The sequence below is a fragment of the Akanthomyces muscarius genome, chromosome 2, assembly GCF_028009165.1.
Source record: "Akanthomyces muscarius strain Ve6 chromosome 2, whole genome shotgun sequence".
In the NCBI taxonomy this organism is placed as follows: Eukaryota; Fungi; Ascomycota; class Sordariomycetes; order Hypocreales; family Cordycipitaceae; genus Akanthomyces; species Akanthomyces muscarius.
The window spans coordinates 5211225-5235016 of NC_079242.1; the positions used below are offsets into that span (position 1 = coordinate 5211225).

At 52.9% G+C, this 23792-nt stretch overlaps 10 protein-coding genes across 10 annotated transcripts; 4 read left to right on the forward strand and 6 right to left on the reverse strand.

Annotated features, from left to right (window-relative positions):
* Positions 1 to 415: 415 nt before the first annotated feature.
* LMH87_004861 (uncharacterized protein) lies at positions 416 to 817 on the reverse strand (the record flags this gene model as incomplete). The annotated part of the gene is made up of 1 exon (XM_056196143.1): positions 416 to 817. The coding sequence occupies one exon, from the start codon at positions 815 to 817 to the stop codon at positions 416 to 418; it is 402 nt and encodes a 133-aa protein (XP_056049701.1).
* A 1307-nt stretch (positions 818 to 2124) lies between these two features.
* LMH87_004862 (uncharacterized protein) lies at positions 2125 to 3687 on the forward strand (the record flags this gene model as incomplete). Its single annotated transcript, XM_056196144.1, has 1 exon — positions 2125 to 3687. One exon carries the CDS (start codon positions 2125 to 2127, stop codon positions 3685 to 3687), a length of 1563 nt encoding a protein of 520 aa, XP_056049702.1.
* Positions 3688 to 5262: 1575 nt separating this feature from the next.
* Positions 5263 to 6638, forward strand: LMH87_004863 (uncharacterized protein; the record flags this gene model as incomplete). Its single annotated transcript, XM_056196145.1, has 5 exons — positions 5263 to 5355; positions 5416 to 5814; positions 5881 to 6004; positions 6074 to 6193; positions 6247 to 6638. 5 exons carry the CDS (start codon positions 5263 to 5265, stop codon positions 6636 to 6638), a joined length of 1128 nt encoding a protein of 375 aa, XP_056049703.1.
* A 1515-nt stretch (positions 6639 to 8153) lies between these two features.
* LMH87_004864 (uncharacterized protein) lies at positions 8154 to 9902 on the reverse strand (the record flags this gene model as incomplete). Its single annotated transcript, XM_056196146.1, has 1 exon — positions 8154 to 9902. The coding sequence occupies one exon, from the start codon at positions 9900 to 9902 to the stop codon at positions 8154 to 8156; it is 1749 nt and encodes a 582-aa protein (XP_056049704.1).
* Positions 9903 to 10582: 680 nt separating this feature from the next.
* Positions 10583 to 12428, reverse strand: LMH87_004865 (uncharacterized protein; the record flags this gene model as incomplete). Its single annotated transcript, XM_056196147.1, has 2 exons — positions 10583 to 11030; positions 11077 to 12428. The coding sequence occupies 2 exons, from the start codon at positions 12426 to 12428 to the stop codon at positions 10583 to 10585; spliced, it is 1800 nt and encodes a 599-aa protein (XP_056049705.1).
* A 1067-nt stretch (positions 12429 to 13495) lies between these two features.
* LMH87_004866 (uncharacterized protein) lies at positions 13496 to 15271 on the forward strand (the record flags this gene model as incomplete). Its single annotated transcript, XM_056196148.1, has 2 exons — positions 13496 to 15097; positions 15158 to 15271. The coding sequence occupies 2 exons, from the start codon at positions 13496 to 13498 to the stop codon at positions 15269 to 15271; spliced, it is 1716 nt and encodes a 571-aa protein (XP_056049706.1).
* A 54-nt stretch (positions 15272 to 15325) lies between these two features.
* LMH87_004867 (uncharacterized protein) lies at positions 15326 to 15829 on the reverse strand (the record flags this gene model as incomplete). Its single annotated transcript, XM_056196150.1, has 4 exons — positions 15326 to 15576; positions 15628 to 15636; positions 15684 to 15704; positions 15760 to 15829. 4 exons carry the CDS (start codon positions 15827 to 15829, stop codon positions 15326 to 15328), a joined length of 351 nt encoding a protein of 116 aa, XP_056049707.1.
* A 120-nt stretch (positions 15830 to 15949) lies between these two features.
* LMH87_004868 (uncharacterized protein) lies at positions 15950 to 19372 on the reverse strand (the record flags this gene model as incomplete). Its single annotated transcript, XM_056196151.1, has 6 exons — positions 15950 to 16064; positions 16172 to 16212; positions 16280 to 16623; positions 16674 to 18741; positions 18818 to 18853; positions 18914 to 19372. 6 exons carry the CDS (start codon positions 19370 to 19372, stop codon positions 15950 to 15952), a joined length of 3063 nt encoding a protein of 1020 aa, XP_056049708.1.
* A 1040-nt stretch (positions 19373 to 20412) lies between these two features.
* Positions 20413 to 22332, forward strand: LMH87_004869 (uncharacterized protein; the record flags this gene model as incomplete). The annotated part of the gene is made up of 5 exons (XM_056196152.1): positions 20413 to 20445; positions 20494 to 21517; positions 21585 to 21772; positions 21836 to 22118; positions 22217 to 22332. The coding sequence occupies 5 exons, from the start codon at positions 20413 to 20415 to the stop codon at positions 22330 to 22332; spliced, it is 1644 nt and encodes a 547-aa protein (XP_056049709.1).
* A 121-nt stretch (positions 22333 to 22453) lies between these two features.
* LMH87_004870 (uncharacterized protein) lies at positions 22454 to 23333 on the reverse strand (the record flags this gene model as incomplete). The annotated part of the gene is made up of 2 exons (XM_056196153.1): positions 22454 to 22906; positions 22977 to 23333. The coding sequence occupies 2 exons, from the start codon at positions 23331 to 23333 to the stop codon at positions 22454 to 22456; spliced, it is 810 nt and encodes a 269-aa protein (XP_056049710.1).
* Positions 23334 to 23792: the final 459 nt, after the last annotated feature.

Sequence of the window (23792 nt, forward strand, 5' to 3'; positions counted from 1 at the left end):
ATTTTGGGTAATCGCACTTGGTGCGATCGGAGTCCGTCTGCATTGCAGAGTGCGCAGAAGCAAAACACTGCACAGCTTGTGTTTATGCATCCCTGGCTGCAGGAGAGAGCCAGTGCATGTTAGTGGCGAGCCACAGATCCATACGCGCATAGAAGATGTCATCATTGGTGCCCTCATAGTGTAACTCTGTTCGTTCGACTGTCGCACAACAATAGCAGAGCGACACCTGGCCAGGCGCCAAGCAAGTCCGCAGGATAAGCTTTTCACTGTACGGAACTGGAGAGCCGATGTACAGTGTGACAAGTTCCCTTCATCTGCATACTCGGCAACCATATATCTACATGCTAGCCTACCCTAGAACCTTGTGTCAAGCTCATTTCTTGTTCCCAATCCTTCTGCTGGGCCCTTCGCTGCATTACCACGAGATCTGCGCCCCTGATGTCTGCCCAAAGAACCCCCACGCACCGAGACCCAAGCTCGTTATTAGCCGAAACATCGCCTTGCCTGGGTTGCCTTGACGCCAGCAGACGTACGAGTCCACAAGTCCCAAGTACCAGCCCATGAGCGTCAGCAGGATATCGCACTCTTCCAGCATGCCGCGAAAATAAAGGACAAACATGATGATGCCGAGGACGGTCGTGCGGGCACCGTTGATCATCATGACGGGGTGCGCTGCGGGTGAGTTTGCGACACGCGCTGGGAAGCCAAACTCGAGCATCGCCCCTGCCGGTGCGAAGAGGGGCCAGAAGCCGCCTAAGGATGTTGTTGTTGCGGCGAAGAGCGCGGGCATGTGGCGGCGGCTAAATTCGACGGACATTATGGCGAAGGCGGTAGAGGAGTTGTCTGACTGGTAGGGGTGCAAGAAGGTCTTTGCGGCTCAGGCAGTGTAGCTCGGTAATAAATGTGTAAGGATTGAATTCTTTGACGAGGCTGTAATTTTACTGTCCAATATTTTTGTTGTTGGGGTGTCGCCGCCCGCCATGCTGTCGAAGGCTAACGTTGACCCTTGCAAAAAGTAGTTGACTAACCGCCGGAGTGTCTACCAAGCCTCGGTAGGCAGCCGCCTGATGTTGGCGTAGGAGACAGTTGGTATCGAATCAGCAAAACTCAGGTTTATGTTGATTATAGTAGAAAGAGGTATAAGCTTCAGGATCCAGTCTAGGCACAGAACCCAGCGCCATTACTGTGTATTCTTAACACTATATTATAGAGACAGGTACAGAAAGGCGTGTCGTGTGTAGCGAAGCGTCCAGGCTTAGGTGTAGAAGGTCGCGCTAAGCAATTAGGACGGCTACTTTAAAAAACATGTTGCCTTATTCCGTCAATTAGCCATATTGCTAGTCGATAACAGTGGTTTGTGAGATAGTGAGCTCAGATAGCCATTTGAATCAAGCGAATGCCACTTTTTAAGTCCCGGCTCCCTCTCTGTGGCCGTGGTTCCGTAGATGTAGCGGCTAGAGGCCTACAACGTCCACGAATGGATACGCTCTCGGTTCTCCCTTGAGTCGATGCTGAGACAGAAAGTTGTCCGCCTCAACGTATGTTCCTGCCCAACGATCCCAAAGCATGGTATACTGGTCAAAACTGCAGAATTCAAGCTTTGGATTTTGGCGCTCGCCAAGGTCGCCTTATTTGAGTCGTATGGCGACAGCCACGAGATTGTTGACGCATTCCATATTAGCATCTTTGCCCCCCGCGGCCGATCATTAGTGTCAAAGAGAACGGGGCATTCTAAAAGATGTATTTAGAACAAAACAATTTTTTTCTACTTACTTGATAAATATCATTTAACTAAAGAAATGAAATTTTACAATGGACTAGAATAGATAAGCGCCTAGTTCTCTGGATAGCTAGAAAGTAAGCCCGCGGCGTCCCGCAGCACCCGCAGTTTAATAAGTTTTGGTGGTGTTGAGCAGAAGCTTCTTTGAGGCCGCTGGAGCCGCAACAGCCGCGCAGGGCTGTCCTTAATTTCGGCCGCATTGCCCCAATGCTACTACTAATTCAGACGAGTTTAAATCAGAAATTAAATCAAGGTACGATTTTTTCTATATATATCACCTCTCTTTCGCAAAACAATTGTGCAAATGTCCAATAACTTACACCAACTTACATCAACTGGGCACCATGCCTCTACCACACAACACCACGGCACAAACCAAGGACCAAACCCCCGACGTCCTGGCCTCCGATATGTCTTCCTCCAATAAGGATAAACGCCTCGTTCATCGCTCACTTGCCACCGAAATCATCTTTGTCGGCGTCGTCTGCGCCGCACAGCTCCTCACGCAAGCCGGCCTCGCCCTCAGTATCGCGCCCCAAACCCTCATCGCCCAATCCTTTCACATCACCGACCAGGGAACTGCGAGCTGGTTTTCTGCCGCCTACTCCCTGACGGTGGGCACGTTTATCCTCCCAGCGGGCCGCCTGGGCGATGTCTTTGGCCATAAGCGGTTCTTGGCGGGCGGCTTTGCCTGGTTTGGCGTGTGGTCCGCGCTCGCGGGCTGCGCCGTCTACAGCGGACCGATCCTATTTGCGTTTTGCCGCGCGATGCAGGGCATGGGTCCGGCGTTTATGCTGCCGAACGCGGTGGCGATCCTAGGGCGCGCATATGAGGCCGGAAGCATGCGTCAAAATATGGTGTTTAGCCTTTTTGGTGCCACCGCGCCTTCTGGGTTTATTGTTGGCGCCGTTTTTTCGAGCTTGTTGGCGCAGAAAACGTGGTGGCCGTGGGCGTATTGGGTCATGGCCTTGGCGTGTCTGCTGTTCGCTGTCTTAAGCGTCTTTGCTGTGCCGGCGACGGTCAGGGAAAGCGCGCAGGAAGATGGAAACGACCCGCTCTGGCAAAGAGTTGATCTATTTGGGTCGGTTGCGGGCGTCTCGGCCCTGATCCTCTTCAACTTTGCCTGGAACCAGGGTCCGGTCGTTGGATGGACACAGCCATATACATACTCCATCATGATTGTCGGCATTCTTGCATTCGTCCTCTTTATCTTCATTGAAAACAGAGCTACGCACCCTCTGATCCCCTTTGGTGTCTTGAAAATCGACTCCCTCTTTACTCTGGCCTGCATCGGCGCCGGTTGGTCCAGTTTTGGCATTTTTGTTCTATACACTTGGAACTTTGTCGTTCAGTTTCGACACCAGACGCCCCTTCTGTCGTCGGCGCAGTTCTCGCCCGTTGCCATCAGCGGGCTGTGTGCTGCTGTTGGCACAGGTATCGCTCTGAGCAACCTGCGCCCTTCGTCCGTTATTTTCGTCTCCATGGTTGGTTTTGCCGCAGGCGGAGCCATTTTGGCAACCATGCCCATCCACCAGACGTACTGGGGGCAGGAGTTTGTGGGCCTCATCGTCTTGCCCTGGGGTATGGACATGTCGTTTCCAGCGGCGACCATTGTCTTGAGTCGAGCAATGCCGCGGAAGCACCAGGGTCTGGCAGCGTCTCTGGTGAACACCTTTGTCAACTATTCCATCTCCATCGGACTCGGGTTTGCGGGCACTGTAGATTCCAATGTCAATGATGGGGGCCGAGAGGTTCTTCGCGGCTTCCGTGGCGCGCTGTATCTGGGCGTTGGTCTTGCGGGCTTGGGTGTCGTCGTGGCCCTGCTGTTCTGTTTTGTAGATTGGTATAGATCTGACATCTGCGAGAAGATGGAGCAGGAGAGTGAGAATAAACTAGACAGTGCGTAAATGGGTGATAGCTCGTACATAAACGGGCCTTGAACTGTGGCGAGTGGGTGATTGTCGGTGATCAAGGGGACACTATTTAGTATGGGTGGTATTTACGGGCTAGTAATACCTATTCAATCATTGCACTCCGTACTGACTGACACTGAATGAGTGCCGGCAGCGATTGGATGTTGGCACGAACCTAGTACCAGCAACTCAAACTCGGTGTCAACCAGTAGGCTAGGCAGTACTTGACTTGTCTATGTGCTAGTACATGGTAGTGGAATATAGCAGTTACTGGCATAGTAGCTATGTCCGGTGCATCATTCGGACCACTTTTTGCATCATAAACTTTTGATTTTGAATTTGTGAAGTCGGCCGGTGGCAGAACTGAGGTAAATCTTAGGCGCGTATATGCCAGCGTGTGATCTGAGTAACTAGAAAAAAGGATTTTTTTTTTAAATCTCCACGACTATTGCATTTCAATGATAGTACTTATCATAATATCAATTCTAAATTAGAGGTGTGGTCAGTGGTAGAAGCTAGGCAGCCGGTTTGGCTGGCGGTCGCTGCCACGAAGGCATTAAGAATGACTTCATCAGCGTTAGGGTTAGACGTGCGCTAGCTTCAGCGCGATAGCGCTATAACTAGTGCTGGAGCATAGGCTGTAACTAGCGCTGGAGCAAGCGCGGCAACACATTGACCGCTGGTTGAACAAGGCAGATAGGCTCTGAAGCCTACTGCGGGAGTAATACGGATAAGATCAATGTAGAGAGCACATCGTAAACTTCAAGTCCAGCCACCTCTTAGAATAAGTCTAGAAGGAGAAGTGGGGCTAAAAGTGGCAGAAAAAAGTGAAGATGCATGGAATGTGCGAGGTATGTGCACTACAAGTACTCTCAGCCAGCCAGCCAGCCACTTCGACTGTTCAACACGATAAATCTCGCGAGTACCGCAATGGTGCCGTTTAGTGTACTCACCGCCACGGTGACTGACATTGAAGAATTGCTGAGCAACGGTACGCTCACTAGCGAAGCCGTGGTAACGGAATACTGAAAGCAAATTGACCGCTACAATGGGTACCTCCATGCCGTCGTTGCTGTTGCACCGAAGCAACTGCTTATCAAGAGAGCTCGCTTTCTAGACCAGGAGAGGGCTTCTGGACGGCTGTTGAGCCCTCTCCATGGCATCCCTTACTCATCAAGGTTCGAAACTCCTGTTCCTGCTGCGTCGACATCACTTACTTGAAGATAGGATAATACTGCCACTCATCACGCTCTTAGAATGGACACAACAGCGGGAACGCTTGCCTTGGTGGGTTCAAAGGCTCCAGACAGCGCCCCATGTGTTGCTCAGGTATGAAGCAGACTTTTTCGCCGCTGGTCTGTCGATGAAGCTGACTATAAAAAGTTGCAAGCAGCTGGGGCCATCATCCTTGCGAAGGCAAATTTAAGTATACATCTGCCCTTTGCCGTCCTGTGTGCTTATTGATAACTAATGCTAGAAAGGAATTGAGCAACTTCAGGTAAATAACACCCCTCCTTTTAGTCTGCTACCTCGCCATCGTACCACTGACATCTTTCTAGAGGCTTGCATATGCCAACTGGCTGGTCGGTCGTCGGTGGACTCACGCAGTCGCCCTATGTCATCGGAGGCAAACGCTGGGATGACGGCTTCGGGGGCCATAGTGTACGCTTCTGCTAGATCTCCAAACCGACCGCGGTACTCTCATTCTAACTCATCCAACAGGCTGTAGGTGGCTCGTCTTCAGGATCTTGCGCTGGAGTGGCTGCGGGGTTCGCCCCTGCAGCCCTTGGTACTGACACCAACGGGTCGATTTTGATGCCTGCAACTCGACATGACGTCTACGCCATGAAACCAACTCTCGGTCTTATTTCCCAAGACGGTATCTGCCCTATATCGTTCGACTTTGACTCTGCCGGCCCGATTGCCCGGTCAGCGCGAGACATTGCCATCCTCATGGATGCACTTGTCGACCGTGAGAAAGCCACCAACATTCCTAACGGGACCTACGTATCGCATCTCACCGGATATTTTGACGGAATACGAATTGGAGTGCTGGAGCCCAAAGAATGGCATATGCCCCCCGTCGCAGTAGCGCCGAACAAGGAAGTAGATGATCAGCAGGTACGTACAGTTTCCCTCAAGATAGACTATTAAGACTTTATGTGAATCACTAAACGAGAATGGCAGGACGCGGATGCTTCAGCAGCGTACGAACGGCTAAAGTCCCTTGGGGCCATTGTGAAGCAAGTCGAGGTAGCCTCCTTGGAAGAGCTAGTTGTCGACGGAATGAGCCAGATTCAAAGAGTCATGGGTAAGTTCCACCAGCTAAACGAAAAACTAGAAGACTTCTAATCAGTATTTTCAAAATTATGTTCAAAAGATTCCCGCTTCAGGCAGGCCATCGATTCATATCTCTCGAAATTAGAGGGAGGCAAGGTCCAAACCCTGGACCAGCTCATGCAGTTCATGCGCGATAACGCGAAGCAGGAAATGCCCCCTGGTATGGTTTCACCATCGCACTTGATTGGAATGGCAGTCTCTGACGATTCTCAGAGTCTCCCATTATGACACGTCTGGAAATCGCGGCAGCATTCGACATTACTGAAGATGGGTACCAGAACGCTCTCGCTGATATGAGAGATCTTGGCAGGAGGCGGGCGGTTGATAAATGTCTGAAGGAATATGATGTTGACATTATCCTTGGGCCAGGAGATAGCAGGATTAATGAGCTCTACGCAACCGCAGGTTACCCGATGGCAGTCGTACCCTTTTCTTACGCGAGCTTCAACGGAAGACCGCTCGGGATGTGTGCTGTGGTCACCGCAAACCAAGAGGGCCTCATCATCCAGTTCATGAGCGCCTGGCAAGCTCATTTCAACAGTGAGAGGCAGCTACCTAAATGGATTGGAGGTGATCCCAACAGTGCCACCGAGAGCGAGCTCTAGGATTTCTTGGAGAAGTGTCACTTCAGGCATTGGCCGAACGCACAGATGCGGACGGTTACTAAGTAATTGAGAAGGGATAGCAAAGAAAACGGCTCAAATTGCAAGTTATACCATACTAGCTCATCCTAATCTTTGGCTTCACAATTTTACGCTTGCGTTTCTCTATCTCGTGATCCTCCTGCGTATGTTCTCCATTCTTCAGATCCATTACCAGCCATGAATATCTCCTGAACGTAGAAAGTTTTGCCCACCCATTAACACACGACAATAAAGCTGGCTTCCAAGCTTTCTATGGGCCAATGTTCCGCATCTGTAGTCCCCAATTTGAAGTTTCCGTGAGAAATCACTTGCGCTGTTAGTGGCACTGAAGTGGCCTGCCCGCTTGGGGGGGATCCTTACAGGCTGAACCGATGCCCTGGCTTGAATAATAGCTTACAAACACCAGCATTTCATCGAGCGCTTGGTTGCTGAGCCATTTCCAGTCTTTTTCTCATTGTGGGCGATATAGTATGTCTCCTCAACGTGATATGAGGTCAGTCAAGTGATGGGAAGGAACATCGTGCCGACGGAGGACCCAAACTCCGCTTTGCGTGGATTGACGATCGAACTTTTGTGAAGCCGCTGCCGCGATACCTTACGTCTTACGCATTTTGGCACAGCTACCTTGGCAGAGGCGTAGACGAGGCGGCTGACACTCGAAGTCAACGCATCCGCAGGGCAGCGCTCGGCTACCTGAGGACGTATTACTACCTCGTCAAGACTGAGCTTGACTTCCATATCGCGCAAGACCTAAGCTTGCGGTTGCTGACCAAAGACACCACCTGGGAGCAATTCTGCTATTTCATCACCCCTCTGGTCGATGTCACTGATCGGGACGTATCCGGGCGATACGCGTACGGCGAAATTAGGCTTAGAAGGCTCAACTTCTACGCACCGCTGTTGCTAGGGAAGGCGAATTTCCAGCTTGTGGAATACCAGTCCGCGTCATATTTTGCCCGTTTTTACGGACCCATACTGTTTCTGATTGGCGTGATGTCTATCGCTCTCAACGGGTTTCAAATTATTATTGGCGTCGAACAAGCCAAGCCCACCCAGTATAGTGACATTGCATTTGGTGTCGCGATGTGGTGCAGCGTGCTCGTGATTGTCTTTTTCTGTATTTTATTTGGCTGGCTTATTCTTCTCTATTTTTATAAGGTAGTCAAAGAGTGGAAATATGCGTTTCGGGACCGTGCGCGGCTCCTAGAGCAGGCCGTCCCAAACCCGGCAAAATGAGGTCACTCGTGATATTACCCTTGCTGGCAAGTCTTCGCCAATGCTGAGACGTTTTGGGAGCATGGGCACCTTGAGCGCAAAATGGAAGCCACCTCTGTGGCAAATAACAGTACCTCCGCGGTCATGGGTCGGAGGAGTGACAGCAAGGGACGCCACGTCCGCCCCCAGCCTCGACTCGTCCGACAACCATGACCGTGCAATATACATATTATCAATGCAGGCGCACTGGTTCGCTGTGAGCTAGAGCGTGGCATCGAGACCAAACATTGTGAGATACGGTTCGACGAGAAACTGGTCCCAGTCCATATCCCAGGTCATCTCCCCAGACGAACCCGCTGGGGGCTCTGGCTGCGGCGGCGAGTCCTGATAGCTTGCCTCAACGGCTTCCAGCATCTCCAGCTCTCGGCGCTTCTTTGCCGTGCTGAGACTAAGCAGGCGGCGCGCCATGGACAGCGCCTCGCGCGTCAGCCCCGTATCGGCGGCGCGAACGAGATTTCCAAGGCTCTCAAAGGCCTTTGAGATGTGCGCATTCGCGGCCGGCGTATCCATTGCTAGGAGGACACAGGTGTACTGGAAAACGCTGCCGATGACGTTCCAAAACATCCGTCCTTGACTGGCGAGCTGCTCGGCGGCGACGATGGCCGCATTGCCGCTGTTTATCACCATGTGAATAATTTTGTCGGGTATGCCCATTTTGAGCTGATACATGCGCCGATAGAAGCAAAATGTCAGATCGGCCTTGGTCACCACCATGAATGGATGCTCAAAGTGAAGCTTATCCAGCGCCCGGAGACGCTCGCACAGCTCCTCCGTCGGTGTGAGAGCCTCGCGCTCTAGCCGAAAGGGCGAATTGGGCCCCGGAAGGATTTGTCCTAGCGTCACAAACTGATCCGCGACAGAGCCGGCTTTCCGGGAGATTTCTCCGCATGTCACGGCGTTGAACGAAACCGAAGATCGGTCGTACTCGTACGACATGATTTTGTGACCCGCGTACGCGATCCAGAAGACGCGGCGCAGCTGGTCCTCGCTGTGGCCCATGGCACGCGCCCCGGGCATCGCCGCCGTCTTGACGATGATTTCTTCGCGGTGCAGGCCGACGGCCTCGCAGAGGTGCAGGACGGTGCACGAGGCGATCCACGCATTGTTAGGGCGCGTGGTGGCGCGCAGATAGAAGACGCGCAGACCCGACGCGACGATGTGGTCGACTGTCAGCGCGCGCATCGCGACGGGGTCGTCGAGGATAGCCTTGGCGTACCGCACCAGCTCCGTCTCCTGCGGGTGTCTGCTCGCGGAGAGAAACGAGCCCAGGGCGGCGACACCAGCCGCCACGGCGCCAAACGCAACGATGTTCGGACCAGCGTCGTGGAAGTAGTCCCGACAGCGCGTACTGTAGACATTCTGGTCCATGAGGTCGGCAATGGGCGCCATGGCGGAGAAAAAGACGGAAGAGAAGCGCGTTAGGTCATCGGCGGAAATGAGCCGCGACAGCGAGCCGTGCGTGTGCGAGGTCTCCTCGGGCCGGATCCCAAAGTTGTACGCAAAGGAGCGCATCCGCGGCGGCGGGCTGCTGGAGCCCAGCGCGACGCCGAGGACGTGTGGAAAGGCCATGGCGGCCGAGGCGCCGGCGTACCGTGACTTGTACTCGTCAAAGATGCCGTCGGGGGTGCTGCCGCGGCCGCGGCGGCTTCGCGGCGTCGTCGTCTCATCGGTCTCCCTTCCGTCGCGCGCCGTCCGGGGGCTCTTGGGCGGATCTGCTGCTGCTGCTCTCCTGGCCGCCGTGGGCTGAGGGCTGGCGCGGCGAGCCGACGAATGCTGCTGACGATGCTGGCCGTTGGCTTCTCCGGCTGGCAGGCTGTCGCCGTAGAAGCAGTCGTACTCGTAGGCGGTGCACATGCCGCAGGGCAGCCTGTTGTCGCACTTGCGCTTCCGTTGGTGGCATGGTGTGCAGGCCTTGCGCACGCGTCGCCGCTTGGAGACGGGCGCCGACATGCTGAGCAGGCAAGGGGGTAAATAAGAGGAGAGACGCTTGCTGTAATTTGCGGTTATGGAAGGAAGGATAAGAAGAAGAAAAAGAGAGCAAAGAATGGAGATCGAAGCAAGACGTTGATGGAAGTTCAATGTACAAATAGATAAACTCGGCACCTTTTTTGCCACTCACTTGGCGGCAATGGTAGGGGAAACGAGGCTGTCGAGGTGAGGCTGTTTTATTAGTGTCGAGATGTGGTCAGCCTTCCGGCCCCACCATGCCACGATGGTAGGTCTGTGTGTGTTGGTCCAGTTTTTGGGTAATACAGCAATTACAGTTCTAGCGCGACGTATTTACCTTGTTTTGAGACGGCAAGGTAGAATGTATGGAAATGTATCTTTCCAAGCCGAGGGCATGGCGGGGTGGAACCTAATGACGGCTGGCAACATTTGCGACCGCCGTGCAAGCGTTTGGAGGCGTCAAGCTTGCTGGTGTTAAAAGGGCGCTTCCTCCGCTCAGTGTTTTTTGTAATGACCAAAACAAATAAACCACTCCGTACATTGTGCTCTATGTTCGTTCTCATGCTGCATATTTTTCCCCATTTGCTCTAGCAATCGGCAACACGACACAGGCTACCTAGTGTTTGGCTCTGTTTTCACACGCTCTTATATAAACTACCAAGAAATGAGATGACCGCTCCAATTCAACTTGGCCACTTTTCTTTGCGTAAATCGTCCACAAATGCAAGGCGCTGGCGATTATCGTCCACCACGCGCGCATATTCCAGCAACAACCTCCAGACATAGAGCTTCATATCCTCGTCCCGATACACCGCATTCGCCCAGTTACTGCTCTCCGTCGCAATGACCTCGGCCTGCGCGTCGCGGCCGTCGAGGAAATATTCCATGACGGCGTAGATGTCCTTGTACGACGCGTCAAACGGCACAAAGTGCACCCAGGGCACCATGCGGTCGTCGTGCCACTCGGCGTAAATGGTGGCCTTGAGCGGCACGCTCGTCGACTTGAGAAACGCCCGCCAGCGGCCGCTAAACGAGTGGCCGTCGACGTCGGGCAGGTACTTGTAGCGGTACTGCTGCTGCAAGGGCTTGGACGCGGCGATGCCCATGTGCGGCCGTGTACGAGCACGTCCCCTTGCGCTCCTTGGGCGGCTCGGGGAAGCACTCAAGGTGCACAAACGAGACGTCGGAAAAGTTGGAGAGCCACGCGCCGATCTGGCCGCCCATGGCGCGTGGGAGGCTGTAGTTGGCGGCCGAGAGCAGGTTCAAGGTCGGCGCGCTGGCCGCGTCGCCGGCCTCGACGCGCGCGACGGCGGTGCCATTCATCATCTGCACCCAGCGGTGGCGGTGAAAGTGCCACCAGTTGTCGGCCTTGTTTCGGCCGCCCAAAGCTGTCCCGCGCCAGAGGAGGGCGTTCCTCTTGGTGGACCACTTTCCGCCACTGCCCCGGCCGCCGCTATAAAAGGCGCGTCGGGAGAGGTACATGGCGGCGGGGATGAGGAGCTCGTTGTTGGTGGGGAGCTTGGAGCCGGCAAAGAGCGGGAAGAGCGTCGTGGTGGTTGACATGCTCACGCTCTCGACAAAGGTGCCTTGGAGTCCGCGCAAGTGCGGCTGCAGGCATGGATCGCGGGCCTGGGTAAAGTTTTGTACGAAGCCGCGGTAGGCGTGCGGCATCTGCTCGCTCGGGTACTCGACAGGTACGTTGAAGGATTCGAGGGCGCTGATGTTTCGACTGGGGCTGTCTGTAGGGCAGGTCTCACGAAAGTAATTCCAATAGAGGTTTGCGTCGTCTGATATCCAGCCAGGGTCGAATGTTTCCGGTTTCTGATTGTCAATGTCTTGCCGGCTGCTGTACTTGGTCATCGCCAGTTCCGGCGCAAGGAGCTCTCGACGCTCCTGCTCAATCTTGACGTATTTGTCAATCATTTCTCTAGGTGTCAAGATGCGTGATTCGTCCATGACGTTGATAGCCATGTCTAGGTCGGGCAAGTTGGGCATCATTTGTTTGACCAGGGCCGTCCAGTGTTGGATCCATGGCTGTCGGTCTGGGTCGTCGGTGACCATGACGACTTTCTTATTCCGAATCTTGATGACCTGAGGCTGCAAGGCGGCCTGCATGCGCATTTCCCGAGGCTCCAATGCCCATAGCGGATTAATGTCGTGGTGGATTCTGTCGAAAAAGCTTTCCACAACGATGGCGTCGTCTTTCATGGCCTGTTTGAACCAAGCGTCGAATCCCGGGGGAGGGTGTCGGCCACGCCGCTGTCGGTATTTTTCCGCGGCATCTTTGAGTGTAAATGATCGTTCTCTGAGCAAGCTCTCAAAATGCGCCGTCGCATTCGATATCAGCTGCGTGATGGGATGCGCGTCGGGCGTTATCTGGGTGGGGAGCTTGGTCGGGCCGGGATACAGCAAACGGACAAATACCCATGAATGAATGTAGAGCGCCGTGAGAATCAGCACAACAGCTACCGGAATGATTCGTCTACGGCCAGGTACAGACACTGGCGCAATGCTGAGCAAGGTGCGCATACTTTGGTGTGGTTTGCCGCAGCCATCGGCGTTGGCACTTGGTGATTCGCAAGGGGGTGAAAGCTGCAGCTAAATTTCGGCCACACAAAGTATAAAACCGTAACATAAGCGCCAAAAAAAATGGTGCGATTGATTTTGCTCGTGATTAATTGCCTATTTTATCATGCGGGCGCATCATTGGGCGGGCCTGGCATCTGGAGCACCTGGTTTGCCGTTGGCCCGTTTGCTTGTTGGATGGGTGCTTAGTCTGCGTCCTGAAAAGCTGGTTCCGACCATGTGGACGCTGTCCCAAATGCAACCAACATCACAGCAGTTCCAGTTGAAAGTTGTATAATTCTTTGCCCTGCTGCATGGCATGTTTGGGCTAGGAGGTGACGGTACTACGCTCAGAATCGTAGAGTTTCCCAAGGCATACGCTAGCTCGCACGCCTAAACTTCATGTCCATCTTCAAGGCAACGGCAAAGCTAGGACTGATTCAGATTCAGGAACAGGAAGGGCATATCCGTGTTTCCAGCGTGGGCCACCTAGAAAACGGTGAGCTACAGCAACCGATCTGGACAAGCAGCCGAGCCTTACAGGGCAGGCTCCGCAGCCGTTAAATGACGCTTTTAGCCTCAAGCCGTCGGCTGACCAGAAACAATTCACCACATATTTTCCTTTTTTATTCCCTTTTTGACGAAATCCTGATCATGTTTTCCTCGTCGTCAAAATACTGGTGGTCAGTCAGTCGTCTCTACTCTTTGTGTAGAAATTCAAGTAGTTTCCTTTTCTGACACTGGCTAATATTTTATACTCTACCGATATACTAAATGATTTTAATAAAGAGTTTATATCCAACCAAATTTAGTTTATAAAGTATTGTTTTTGATATATTTCAACTCAATAATATGGGCCACACACCACTTCGGTCGCTAACACTCGCTGACTTAGTGGCGGATTCGTCTCCGCGAACACCCCGCCACGCACCCACAACTAAAACCCCGGCCGGTCGCCCATCCCCATCCATTCGCGCGCTTGCAACCGCTTTTTTCTTTTCTTTTTTCTCATATAGTCATCCCTATCTGCCATGCCAGGATCGCCTCCACGAAAATCAGCGTCTACGCGCTCGGCAAGGCAGCCGAGAAGCACTACATCTGCACGACAGAGGAAATGGCATCCCCGTGTCTTCACCGGCTGCCTCAACTGCCGCAAGAGGCACGTCAAGTGCGACGAGCAGACGCCGTCGTGTGCAAACTGTACGCGGCTTAACATGACTTGTACATTTAGCCTCACTTTTGTTCCATTGTCCATCGATCAGAACTCGTCGGCTAGATCGGCAGCCGCCTCGTCAACGATGGCTAGTCAAGGGACTAGCAATTCTGACCTGGTTGCGGCTTCATCGGACGACAAGGGTGGATATTTTGAGTGGAATTTATCATCGCCTGACCCGCTGCCGTATTTGTCTATTGGGCAAGTCGCTCCGGTGAGAGACAGCATGGAAGGACCCTCACTCCAGTTCTGCCTACCAGCCCAAGTACAGTGCAGTCAGAATGCCATGTACTATCAGCATTACCTCTTCACCGTATCCACACTCCTCATCATTTTTGACACGCCCTGCAACTCAAATCCCTATCGAGAGCTACTCAGCCTCGTGGGCAATGAGCATTCCGCCCTCCTCCAAAGCACCATGGAAGCACTCGGAGCCATGCATTTGGCCAGCCTTCCACAGACACAGAATCGCTCCAAGCACCGCACCGCGGCCATCAACATGTACGCCGGCGTTGTCACGCAGCTTCGGCAAGCTCTCATTCTATCCAAAGGACAGGCCGATAGCCTCGAGCTACTGTCCATATGCCTGCTGCTTTGCATGTTCGAAAAAAAGTCCGCTACCGATGCGTCCTGGAAGGTCCACCTACGGGGAGCGAGTCAGATTGTCCAGGCCATGTATTCTCCTGGTCTGACTTTGGCCAATAGAGATGCAAAGAGCTCACTCACCCTCGGCAATGATAAACTGCCTATACGCCGATTTCTCGTTTCGCTGCTGTCATACCTTGACGTCGCGGCTTCTTGCGCCACTGGCGAGGCACCATTCATCGCGGGCGACTACTGGGAAACATTGGGTGGCGGATGGCAGTACAATCTGGGCGTGCCAGATTTTGCAGCGACTCACTGTACATCGAATCGGGAATTGGCCCAGGTACGCAGCGCGTGGTCTAGGCTCATGTCCATACAGGCCGAAATCAGCAGCTTTGCCAAGTTGCAGCGCTCCGGCCTTGACCAAAAACAAAAAGACGCAATACATGGCGACCTCGTCTACAGGCTGAAAAACTGGCACGACAGTGCTCCCAATGTATTTTTGCAATTAGAGGGCCTAGACGGGATTCCCGACGGCGCGACGGACAGCGAGGTCGATATCCTGACGGTTACCGCATGTGTCGAAAGCTATGCACTGGCATGCACTGTCTATCTCGACAGAGTCGCTACGAGAAGGATCCAAGTTACAGACTGTCATGGCGAAATAAAATCTGCTGTCGATAGGGTATTGACGCTGACGCTGAACTTTTCTCGCGGCATCAACCAACTAGCCGTTGTGTGGCCGTTGCTTACGGCCGGCATAGCCACAATTGACCAACAGCAGCAGAACCTATGTCGCCAGAAGATAAGTGACATGAAAAGTTTCGGGTTCAAAGTATGACCGCATTACTCAAATTCATTGGACGCGCTGAATTCTCACTGACTCTTTGCACAGCATGTGGCCCGGGCACTGGAAACGCTAGAATATTGCTGGCAACATATGGCGCAAGACGACAATATCGACTACGAAAGATTTGAAGCCATGCTGTCTTCGAATCTAGTCCCATAACTTGGAAATATTTCGAATCATGATAATTCGCCCTGAGCACCAAATTCCCCAATCCTATTCGGGCTCTTCTTCGTCTGGCCGTGACAGCACGATGACCACATCGCCGGGTTTCACAATATCGCCGGGCGCAACGACGACGCTCGCTACAACTAAACCAACCTGGTCCGGCGACGCTGCGATGTTGATTTCCATCTTCATTGCCTCTAGTATGACTAGGATGTCGCCTTCCTTGATTCTGTCACCCTTTTGTACTTTTATCTTGTATATGCTGGCATGCATCTGGGCCTCGATCTTGAGTTCATCTTCTATGCAGGGGTCAGTATAATATCCGTTCTACGCAGCGGTTCTTGACGCACCGATGTCCTCTAAAGATGGCACACTGTCTCGTTCAACCTTTTGCTCTTTCTGCCACTGAGCAAAGATGCGCCTCTCCCTGAAAGCAATGGATTAGCAGGCGAATAAAGCAGAACTTATGGGGGCTTGCGAACTTCTCCGTCTCAATTGCGGTAGCTTCTTCCTGGCGTGTTTGAAACTCGGCCGTCTCGTCGGCGACATCATCGCAGAATTTTGTATACTCGTCCACGTCAAATTCGGTTTGTGTGATGTCGAACTGGTATTTGCCAGCCTGGAAGCGGCTGTAGATACGCTCAAACTCGTCCTCATCCACTACATAGAAACTCAGCTGGTCAAAGTTTTCAAATAGCCATGGTCTGTCACCGAAGCTTTTGTTGACGCAGAATTTGTCCCAGCCGGGAAGCGTGCGGCCAAAGTTGACATATCCTCCGGGCGCATCCTAGGTGTTTTGCTTGTTAGCCCTGGTCTGCTGGTTTTTTTTGTCTTGCTTGCTGAATGCTCAAGAGCGAAAGCGAAGGAAGCAATTGCAATTTTTTCAAAACTTACAGTGGGATCGCAACAAAAGAAGCAGCCGCCGATACCAAGACCTCCAGCAGGCGAAAAGGTTCTCGATGGGTTGAACTTGGGGACCATCAGTCGACAGCGCGGATCCACCGGAAACCCAATAGGCGTGCCGCTCCAGAATCCCACGCCGACGACCAGGATCTTGGTGCTAAGCACCTTGTCTAGAACTTCCTGCTTTGACTTGAGCCCGTTTGAACGAGCAATGAACTCGACAGGATCGGGAAGGTACGAGGCAGTTGGCCTCTGCGTGCTCATGTATCGCTCGATAGAAGCTCTGTTGACTTTGTCATCAAATACCATGGGCAGTCTTATGTGCCGGCTGGACAGTCTGTTCGACAGTGATGGTGATTCGTCGTGGGCTTTCAGTGTGCGATGTACTTCATCTACTAGCTGTGCTTGAGAAATTTTGAATCCGTCAAACTGAACCAAGAGACCTGCGATGATGTTAGTCATATCGTATTTGGGCCACTTTCACCAAACTCACTGCATCCAATTGGTGTCACCAATTGTACGCCGTCGATGGCGGCGTTATCAATTGCCTCTGTCACAGCCTGCACTTTGCAGCGGACTTCAAGCTGCAAAGACTGGAGGAACTCAACTAGGATGTACGAATCACCAGCTTGACGGATTGTTACATCATTGTGGGTACCGATGATTGCTGCCGATCTGTTCCCAGGTTCCGTACTCTCTGGTTGAAGCTGAAGGCTCAACGGAGCTACCGAGACCGCATCTCCAGCTGCAAGACATGCTACTTGCTTGATGAAGCTTTCCTGTCTTTGGCGCAATTCCATGGCAGATTTGAGCGGGATTGGGGCAAAGTGAAATTTATCGCCCGGTTTCAGCTGGCCAATCTTGTACAATTCAGCACGCGGAATAACATGTGACGTGATGAAGCCGCCTAGCGAGGGAGCATCAGCAGGAAAAATCACTGCCGAGTCACCTGTCCAGTTGAGAGCGCCCAGCGAATAAGGGTAGTCCAAGTAGTTGCTTGGATGAGAGCCGCCCTGACCGCCGGTTTGTCTCGCCCATTGCGGCCCTGGTCCATCCAGACGAACGCCAGTGCGAGAGGCTTGGTGTGAAACTGACCACTCAGATGAGTATATTGCTTCAACATCAGAAGTTGTCATAATATCTGGAGAGTCATGCGGGCCAGAAAGACAATAGACTGTTGTGAGATCCAGCACCGGGACAAGTGAAGACGGTAGCTCAAACGGCACGAATTTGGCAGGCTCGCTCAAGTCCAATAAGTCCCCTGCGACCAGCTGTCGGCCTTGGTGCCCTCCAACCTCAATAATCGGGCTTGTTGACTTGGAACCGAGATATAGAGGGATACCAGGCAAGCCACCATGAATTGCAAGATAGGCGCGGCAGCCTTGCGAGAGACGGCCAATGGTCACGACAGAGCCGGCGGGTACCTGGATACGCGAGTACATTCGCACAGGATCATTGTCCAGGTGAGCCTCGACAACACCGCCCGCCAATGCAATTATCGCTCTCTCATGGAAGATGAGAGTAGGTCCCGTAAAGGTGATTTCAAGGAGTTCGCTGCCAGGGTCGTTGCCCGCGACACAGTTGGCTAGTCGGGCGTGCAAGGCATCCGCAGGACCTGCCTCGGGGATGCCAAATCCGACGCCGACTCTACCTGGAAAATCCTGAATCGTGGTCGATGAGCCAGGAGACACAACTTCCATGGCTCGAGGCGTGTACTTGAAGCTATCGAGGACGTTGGTCGTAGTCTTGCCTTGGCTGAACCACTCAGTTTCGAAAATGCGGCGCACATAGTCTGTATTCGTCACCACTCCTAGCAACTTTGTGTCGTGCAGGGCTTGAAGTATTTTAGTAATGGAAGAAGGTCGGTCTTCAGAGTGAACCATGACTTTGGCAAGCAGCGGGTCAAATGCGAGAGACACATTGGTGCCGGTCTGCACCCAGGTGTCAACGCGGGTGCCAGGACCGCTCCCAAATTCCACCAGCTGCAGCTGTCCTGGGCTGGGAAGATGGTTCTTGAAAGGGTTTTCGGCGTAGATGCGAGCCTCAATCGCTGCGCCCGACGGCTCCAGCAGCTTGAGAGCACCGACGTCGAGTGGCTGCTCAGCCTGTTTGAGCATGAGCGCGACCAGGTCGATGCCAAAGCGCAGCTCCGTGATGCCATGCTCAACCTGTAAACGAGTGTTCATTTCCAAAAAGAAAAAGTCCCCAGTCTTATCGTCAACCAGGTACTCTATCGTCCCGGCAGATCTGTACTTGATGCTGCTGGCAAGTAGCTGGGAGACTTGGACGAGCTTCTTCCTCAATTCTGGTCGGCTCTCCACAAACGGACTCGGGGATTCCTCAATAACCTTTTGGTGCCGTCTCTGGATGGAGCACTCTCGCTCACCAAATATGACGCAATCACCTTGGCCATCACCAAAGACTTGGATCTCGATGTGACGGGACACTGGGTAGTAGCGTTCCAGAAATACGCCTGGGTTAGAGAATAAAGCGGTGCCTCGGCTCACCACACTGGCGAATGATGAGCGGACTTGGCTTTCGTTGTCGCATATTTTCAAGCCCTAAAGCTGTGTTAGACAGTATCTAAATCTCTTTTTCTTCTTTGTCGAGCGCTTGCTACAGCTGCACCGAACTCACCATGCCGCCTCCACCCGCAGTAGCTTTGAGCATGATCTACACAGGTTAGAAACGGGTATACGACAGTGACGCTCAAGGCTAAAAGACTCGTCTTACCGGGTATCCAATTCTGGCGGCTTCTGATGCGGCTTCGTCTTCAGACTGGATGATTCCTGAGCCAGGGCATATAGGAACGCCAACCTGCGCGGCCAGGTCCCTCGCGCGGTCCTTGATGCCAAACGTAACAATGTGCTCAGGCTCAGGGCCGACGAAAATAGCTCCAGCGTCTTCAACGGCAGCTGCAAAATTTGCATTCTCGGATAGGAAGCCATATCCGGGAATGACAAGTTCTACAGCATGTCGCTTGATGACGGCAACAATTTCGTCAACGTCGTTGTAAGACGCCACCGGGACGGAGATGTCGGCGTCTGTTACATGAGGACTTGAAGCATCGCTGGGCATGTAAATGGATATGACGCAGTATTCCAAGAGTCGTGCGGTTTTTAAGATGCGATTAGCAATTTCGCCTCGATTAGCAATGAGAAGGCGCTTTGCCGATGTCTTGGTGCTGGCCATGGTGCGCGATCGGGTGAAGCCAGTGCGATGCGAGGTTCACTTTGTGCTGGGAGAGAAAAGATGCGGAAAAAAAATCCTCACTAAAGAGATTTATAATTTAGTATGCATACGCTTAAGAAATGACCGCATACTTGATCTATAAGGAGGCATGCCGTCGGGCCGTTTTCTGATTTCCCAAACCGATGCCGTTCCCCGACAGTGTGGGCCATTTGTCTGGTGTCAATGCCAAGGTGGAACACTGCCTTCTGATCGCGGGGTAATTAGTTACGATGAAGCTGTAGCTGTGCTACCATGGGCAAGCGCAGACTGGAACCACTGACAGCGGCTTGTTATTAGTTTGTCTGTCAGCTATCTCGCATGCTATCCTGTGGGAGCATAGATGCGATGAAGTAGTAAACTACAGCATGTGTAAAGACGGCTAATGTTGCGCTGGGGTTCGCTGGCCACGCCCATTCCCCGCTTGATACCACCCAACTTTCTGTAAACGGTGCTGCTCCACGAGGCTACGAGGCTAACGAGCGCCATGCAGCGCTCCTACTCACCACTTTATCTGCCACCAGAGGCGCTCCTGCCTCCATGAGTCATGCAAGCCCTCATGCAGCCTGACAATATGTTGGGACGATCTTTGTCTCTTTCTTTCGGAAACAAGGTTCTTGGAGCAACAAAGTTCCACGAGCAACCTTGGTGAGGTGCAGCGATTAGATTATGTCGGCACATCATAACCAGCCGCCGCCGAAAGAAGCATATTTCAACGAGCACAATGCCACCCGACCTCTTCCTGACGACTCTTCTCCGCACTATTATTCTCAGTGGTGGCGCATCCACGATAGAGCAAGGACGCCACCGGGGACGTATTCCTAAGCAGATAGCTGTATGGCTAGCCTACTGTTGATAAGGCCGCAAGCGCTTGTGGGATCCTGTCTAGTAACTTAGTACATGCCATACAATCCTCACTTACATTGAGCATTATATCTCCCACGTCTTGACATTCCCGATTGCGACTTGCAATTTTATTGCCACATTTTTATCACTTCTTTGCAATGACTACTACATCGTGGGAGTTGATCGCTATCGTTTGTTAGACGCCATTTCAGTAGAGAAGCGTATCTAACCAGTAGTAGGATCACCAACAAACACGCGCCGCAGCAATACCCTCAAAATGGCTCCTGTCGCCGATTCATGTTCAAGAGCTCAAGAGGTCAACTACTCGGATCGTTGACTTGCTGCCAGGCCTGCTGCCGAAACCGGTGGTCGATATCACGGCCCTGGGCGCAGCAGAGTTGGCAGCCAAGATCAAAGATAGGCACTACACATGCGTGGAAGTGACCGAGGCTTTCTGCCAACGTGCAGCAGTTGCGCAGCAGCTGTCAAACTGCCTCACCGAAATCTTTTTTGAGGAAGCTCTCGAACAAGCCCGGCAACTTGACCACGTACTCGAGGCTACAGGGATGCCTGTTGGTCCATTGCACGGAGTGCCAGTATCAGTCAAGGACCATTATAATGTCAAAGGTCATCTCACTACTGCCGGATATATTTCGTATGGCGGCCAAGCAGTCAAAGACAAGGATGCCCATATTGTGGAGATTATGCGCAATGCAGGAGCCGTTTTGTACGTGAAAACGAACAACCCGCAGTGTATGATGGTTCTCGAGACGGTGAGTAATATATATGGTCGAACCCTCAACCCCTGGAACACCACTCTCGCGGCTGGAGGTTCGAGCGGCGGCGAGGCTTCGCTTATCGCCCAGCACGGATCGCCCCTAGGCATTGCATCAGACGTCGGTGGCTCCATCAGGGTTCCAGCCGCGTTTTGTGGTCTTTACGGTTTCAAGCCGTCCGGAAAACGAGTTCCTACTTCGGGATGGGAATGTACAATGGCCGGTGCAGAGTCCATCACGGCAGTCTCGGGCCCGATTGCTCGTAGCGTACAAGACTTGGAGCTTTTCATGCAAGTCACGCTCGATGCAAAACCATGGCTGAGAGATCCGCTCCTTGCGCTGCCATGGCAATCACAGACGAAGCGTCTCGAGACGAAGAAACTGACAGTCGGTGTGATGCTTTGGGATGAAGTGGTGACGCCGCATCCCTATATCACGAGAGTTTTGAGGGCAACTGCTCAAAAGCTGAAGGAGGCCGGACATGAAGGTAATTGATGCACTTAACTGATGCTTGATGACACTGGTGAGGGTCATGTGCTAACTGCAGCGATCAGTCTTCGATTTTGCGCCGTATGACCACAAGCGTGCTTGGGACGATATTCTGCTTCCCCTGTACTTCACCGACGGTGGCTTGGACATTAAGCAGACCCTTGCTGCTGGAAATGAACCAATGCTGCCATCCGCTGAGAGGCTCATCTCCGATCCAATCGTGAAGCGGCGCTCGGTCAATGAGGTCTGGAAGGTAACAGTCTCTTGAGCTGGAATTTTAAAACTTGGAAGAAAGTTACTGATCTATTGATGGAAGCTCCACGTGGATCGCGATGTATACCGATCGGAATACCTGTCAAAGTGGGCGGCCACAGCCGAAGCGAGCAAGTCGGGCATGCCGATGGATGTACTGCTCTGCCCCGCTGCGCCGCTCCAAGGCACGCCTCATGATGTTAAGCCCTGGTGGGGATACTGCTCGCAGTGGAATCTTTTGGATTATCCCAGCGGCGTGCTTCCTGCGGGAACAGTACTGAGAGATGATGCGTATGCGGAGGGGTATCAGCCCGTCAATGATCTCGACAGGGAGAATGTTGAACTCTGTAAGTCCACTCTGCTGTCCGGTAATGGTTTGCAAAACAAAAAAAAAGTGATCTCACGCGGGATTATTCCAAAATTCTAGTTGCTGATCTTGAAATAGACGATAACAGTGTTTATCTGGGTATGCCGGTGGCTATCCAGGTTGTGGCTTTGACACATCAGGATGAAGCGCTCATGGGCGCAATGGCTGTAATTGACAAATTGATAAATGGCTAAGCCAGCTCGGACAGTTGGCATCTTGCGTTTCCTAGTTTAGTTGAATGACTAAGCTGTGAGTAGACAGAAAACCATTAGCTCCTACGTAAAACTACCTATAGTAACTATTGTTTGACGAAAATCATTCATTACCAAACCGCTGCGCATTAAACTCCCGAACCACGCGTTTGACCGCGTCCGCCACCTCGACCGCCCCCGGGGTGTCGCTGTGAATGCAAAGGCTCAGCGGTGCACCACCCAGCTTCAGATCGACACTCTGGCTCTCGCCCTCCCTGCACGCAATGCGGCCAGTCTGGAGCGCATTCCCGAGGCGTGTCCTCAACGCGCCCACGTCGACCGCGTCGTGCGTCCTCGAGATGATGCAGTCACCATTCGCGTCGTATTCCAGATCGGCGATAATCTCCTGCACAAACGGTATGCCCATTGCCGCACACGTCGTCTCCATGAGCGTGCTCGCCGCGCCAATCATGGGGACTGGTGTGCCGTCGGCCGAGGTAAAGTGCTTTGCCGCGCGGCAGACGGCTTCGCATATCGTCTTGTCTTTGCACATGACGCCGTAGAGTGCTCCATGGGGCTGAAGAGTTTTCTTGTGTTAGTGCAAAGACAGGGCTCTGGAGGCGACGGAAGGGCCTTTGGTGACGTACGCTGATGTGTGAGAGGGGAATTCCCTCAATGTCGAGAAATGCTTTGAGAGCGCCGATCTGGTAAATCACCATCTTCTCGCACTCGACATCGTCCATCTTCATCTCACGTCGGCCGAAGCCCTGTAGGTCGAGGTACGATGGGTGCGCCCCGATGCGCACGTTGTGGCACTGGGCGGCCTTGACGGTCTTGTACATGACCATGGGGTCGCCGGCGTGGAAGCCGCACGCAATGGAGCAGGAGTCAATGTGCGGCATGATCGCCTCGTCCTCACCCATGGTCCAGTTGCCAAATGCCTCGCCCATGTCGCAGTGAATCTCGACGGGCTTGGATGCCCATGGTAAGTCGGCCGTCGCCATCCCCGATGGTAAGTTTCGTAGAGAGAGCTGAGAGAATGAACGCAAATCCCGCTTCAGAGCAGAGCTTTTCTAGGTGAGATTTGCTGAAAGATGCTGAAAATAGGAATGGGAGAAGTTCTTGGCAAATTTGGGCAAACAAAAGCCAGCGAGCGATGTATCAGTCAGTGGTAGGACTGCACCACGTCATTGCATGGCGTCTGCATGCAGCAGAAGTCCAGCTATAGACACTGAATTATTCGTGGGGTCCGTCAACTAGCTGGGGGTTGCATAAATTAGATCTCTCGTAGACTTTGCCCAAATTGTAGACTTCCACGCTGTCCAGCCGTGGCTTGTCTGCAGACTGCGTGGAGCGTGTGGCTGGCTCGTGGAGTTGTCCCGATTCGGCCAGCGCGGCGGAACGGCCGCTCGTGAAGCTCGTCGAAGTTGACCCACCCCCGCATTGTTATCTCTGTACAAGCC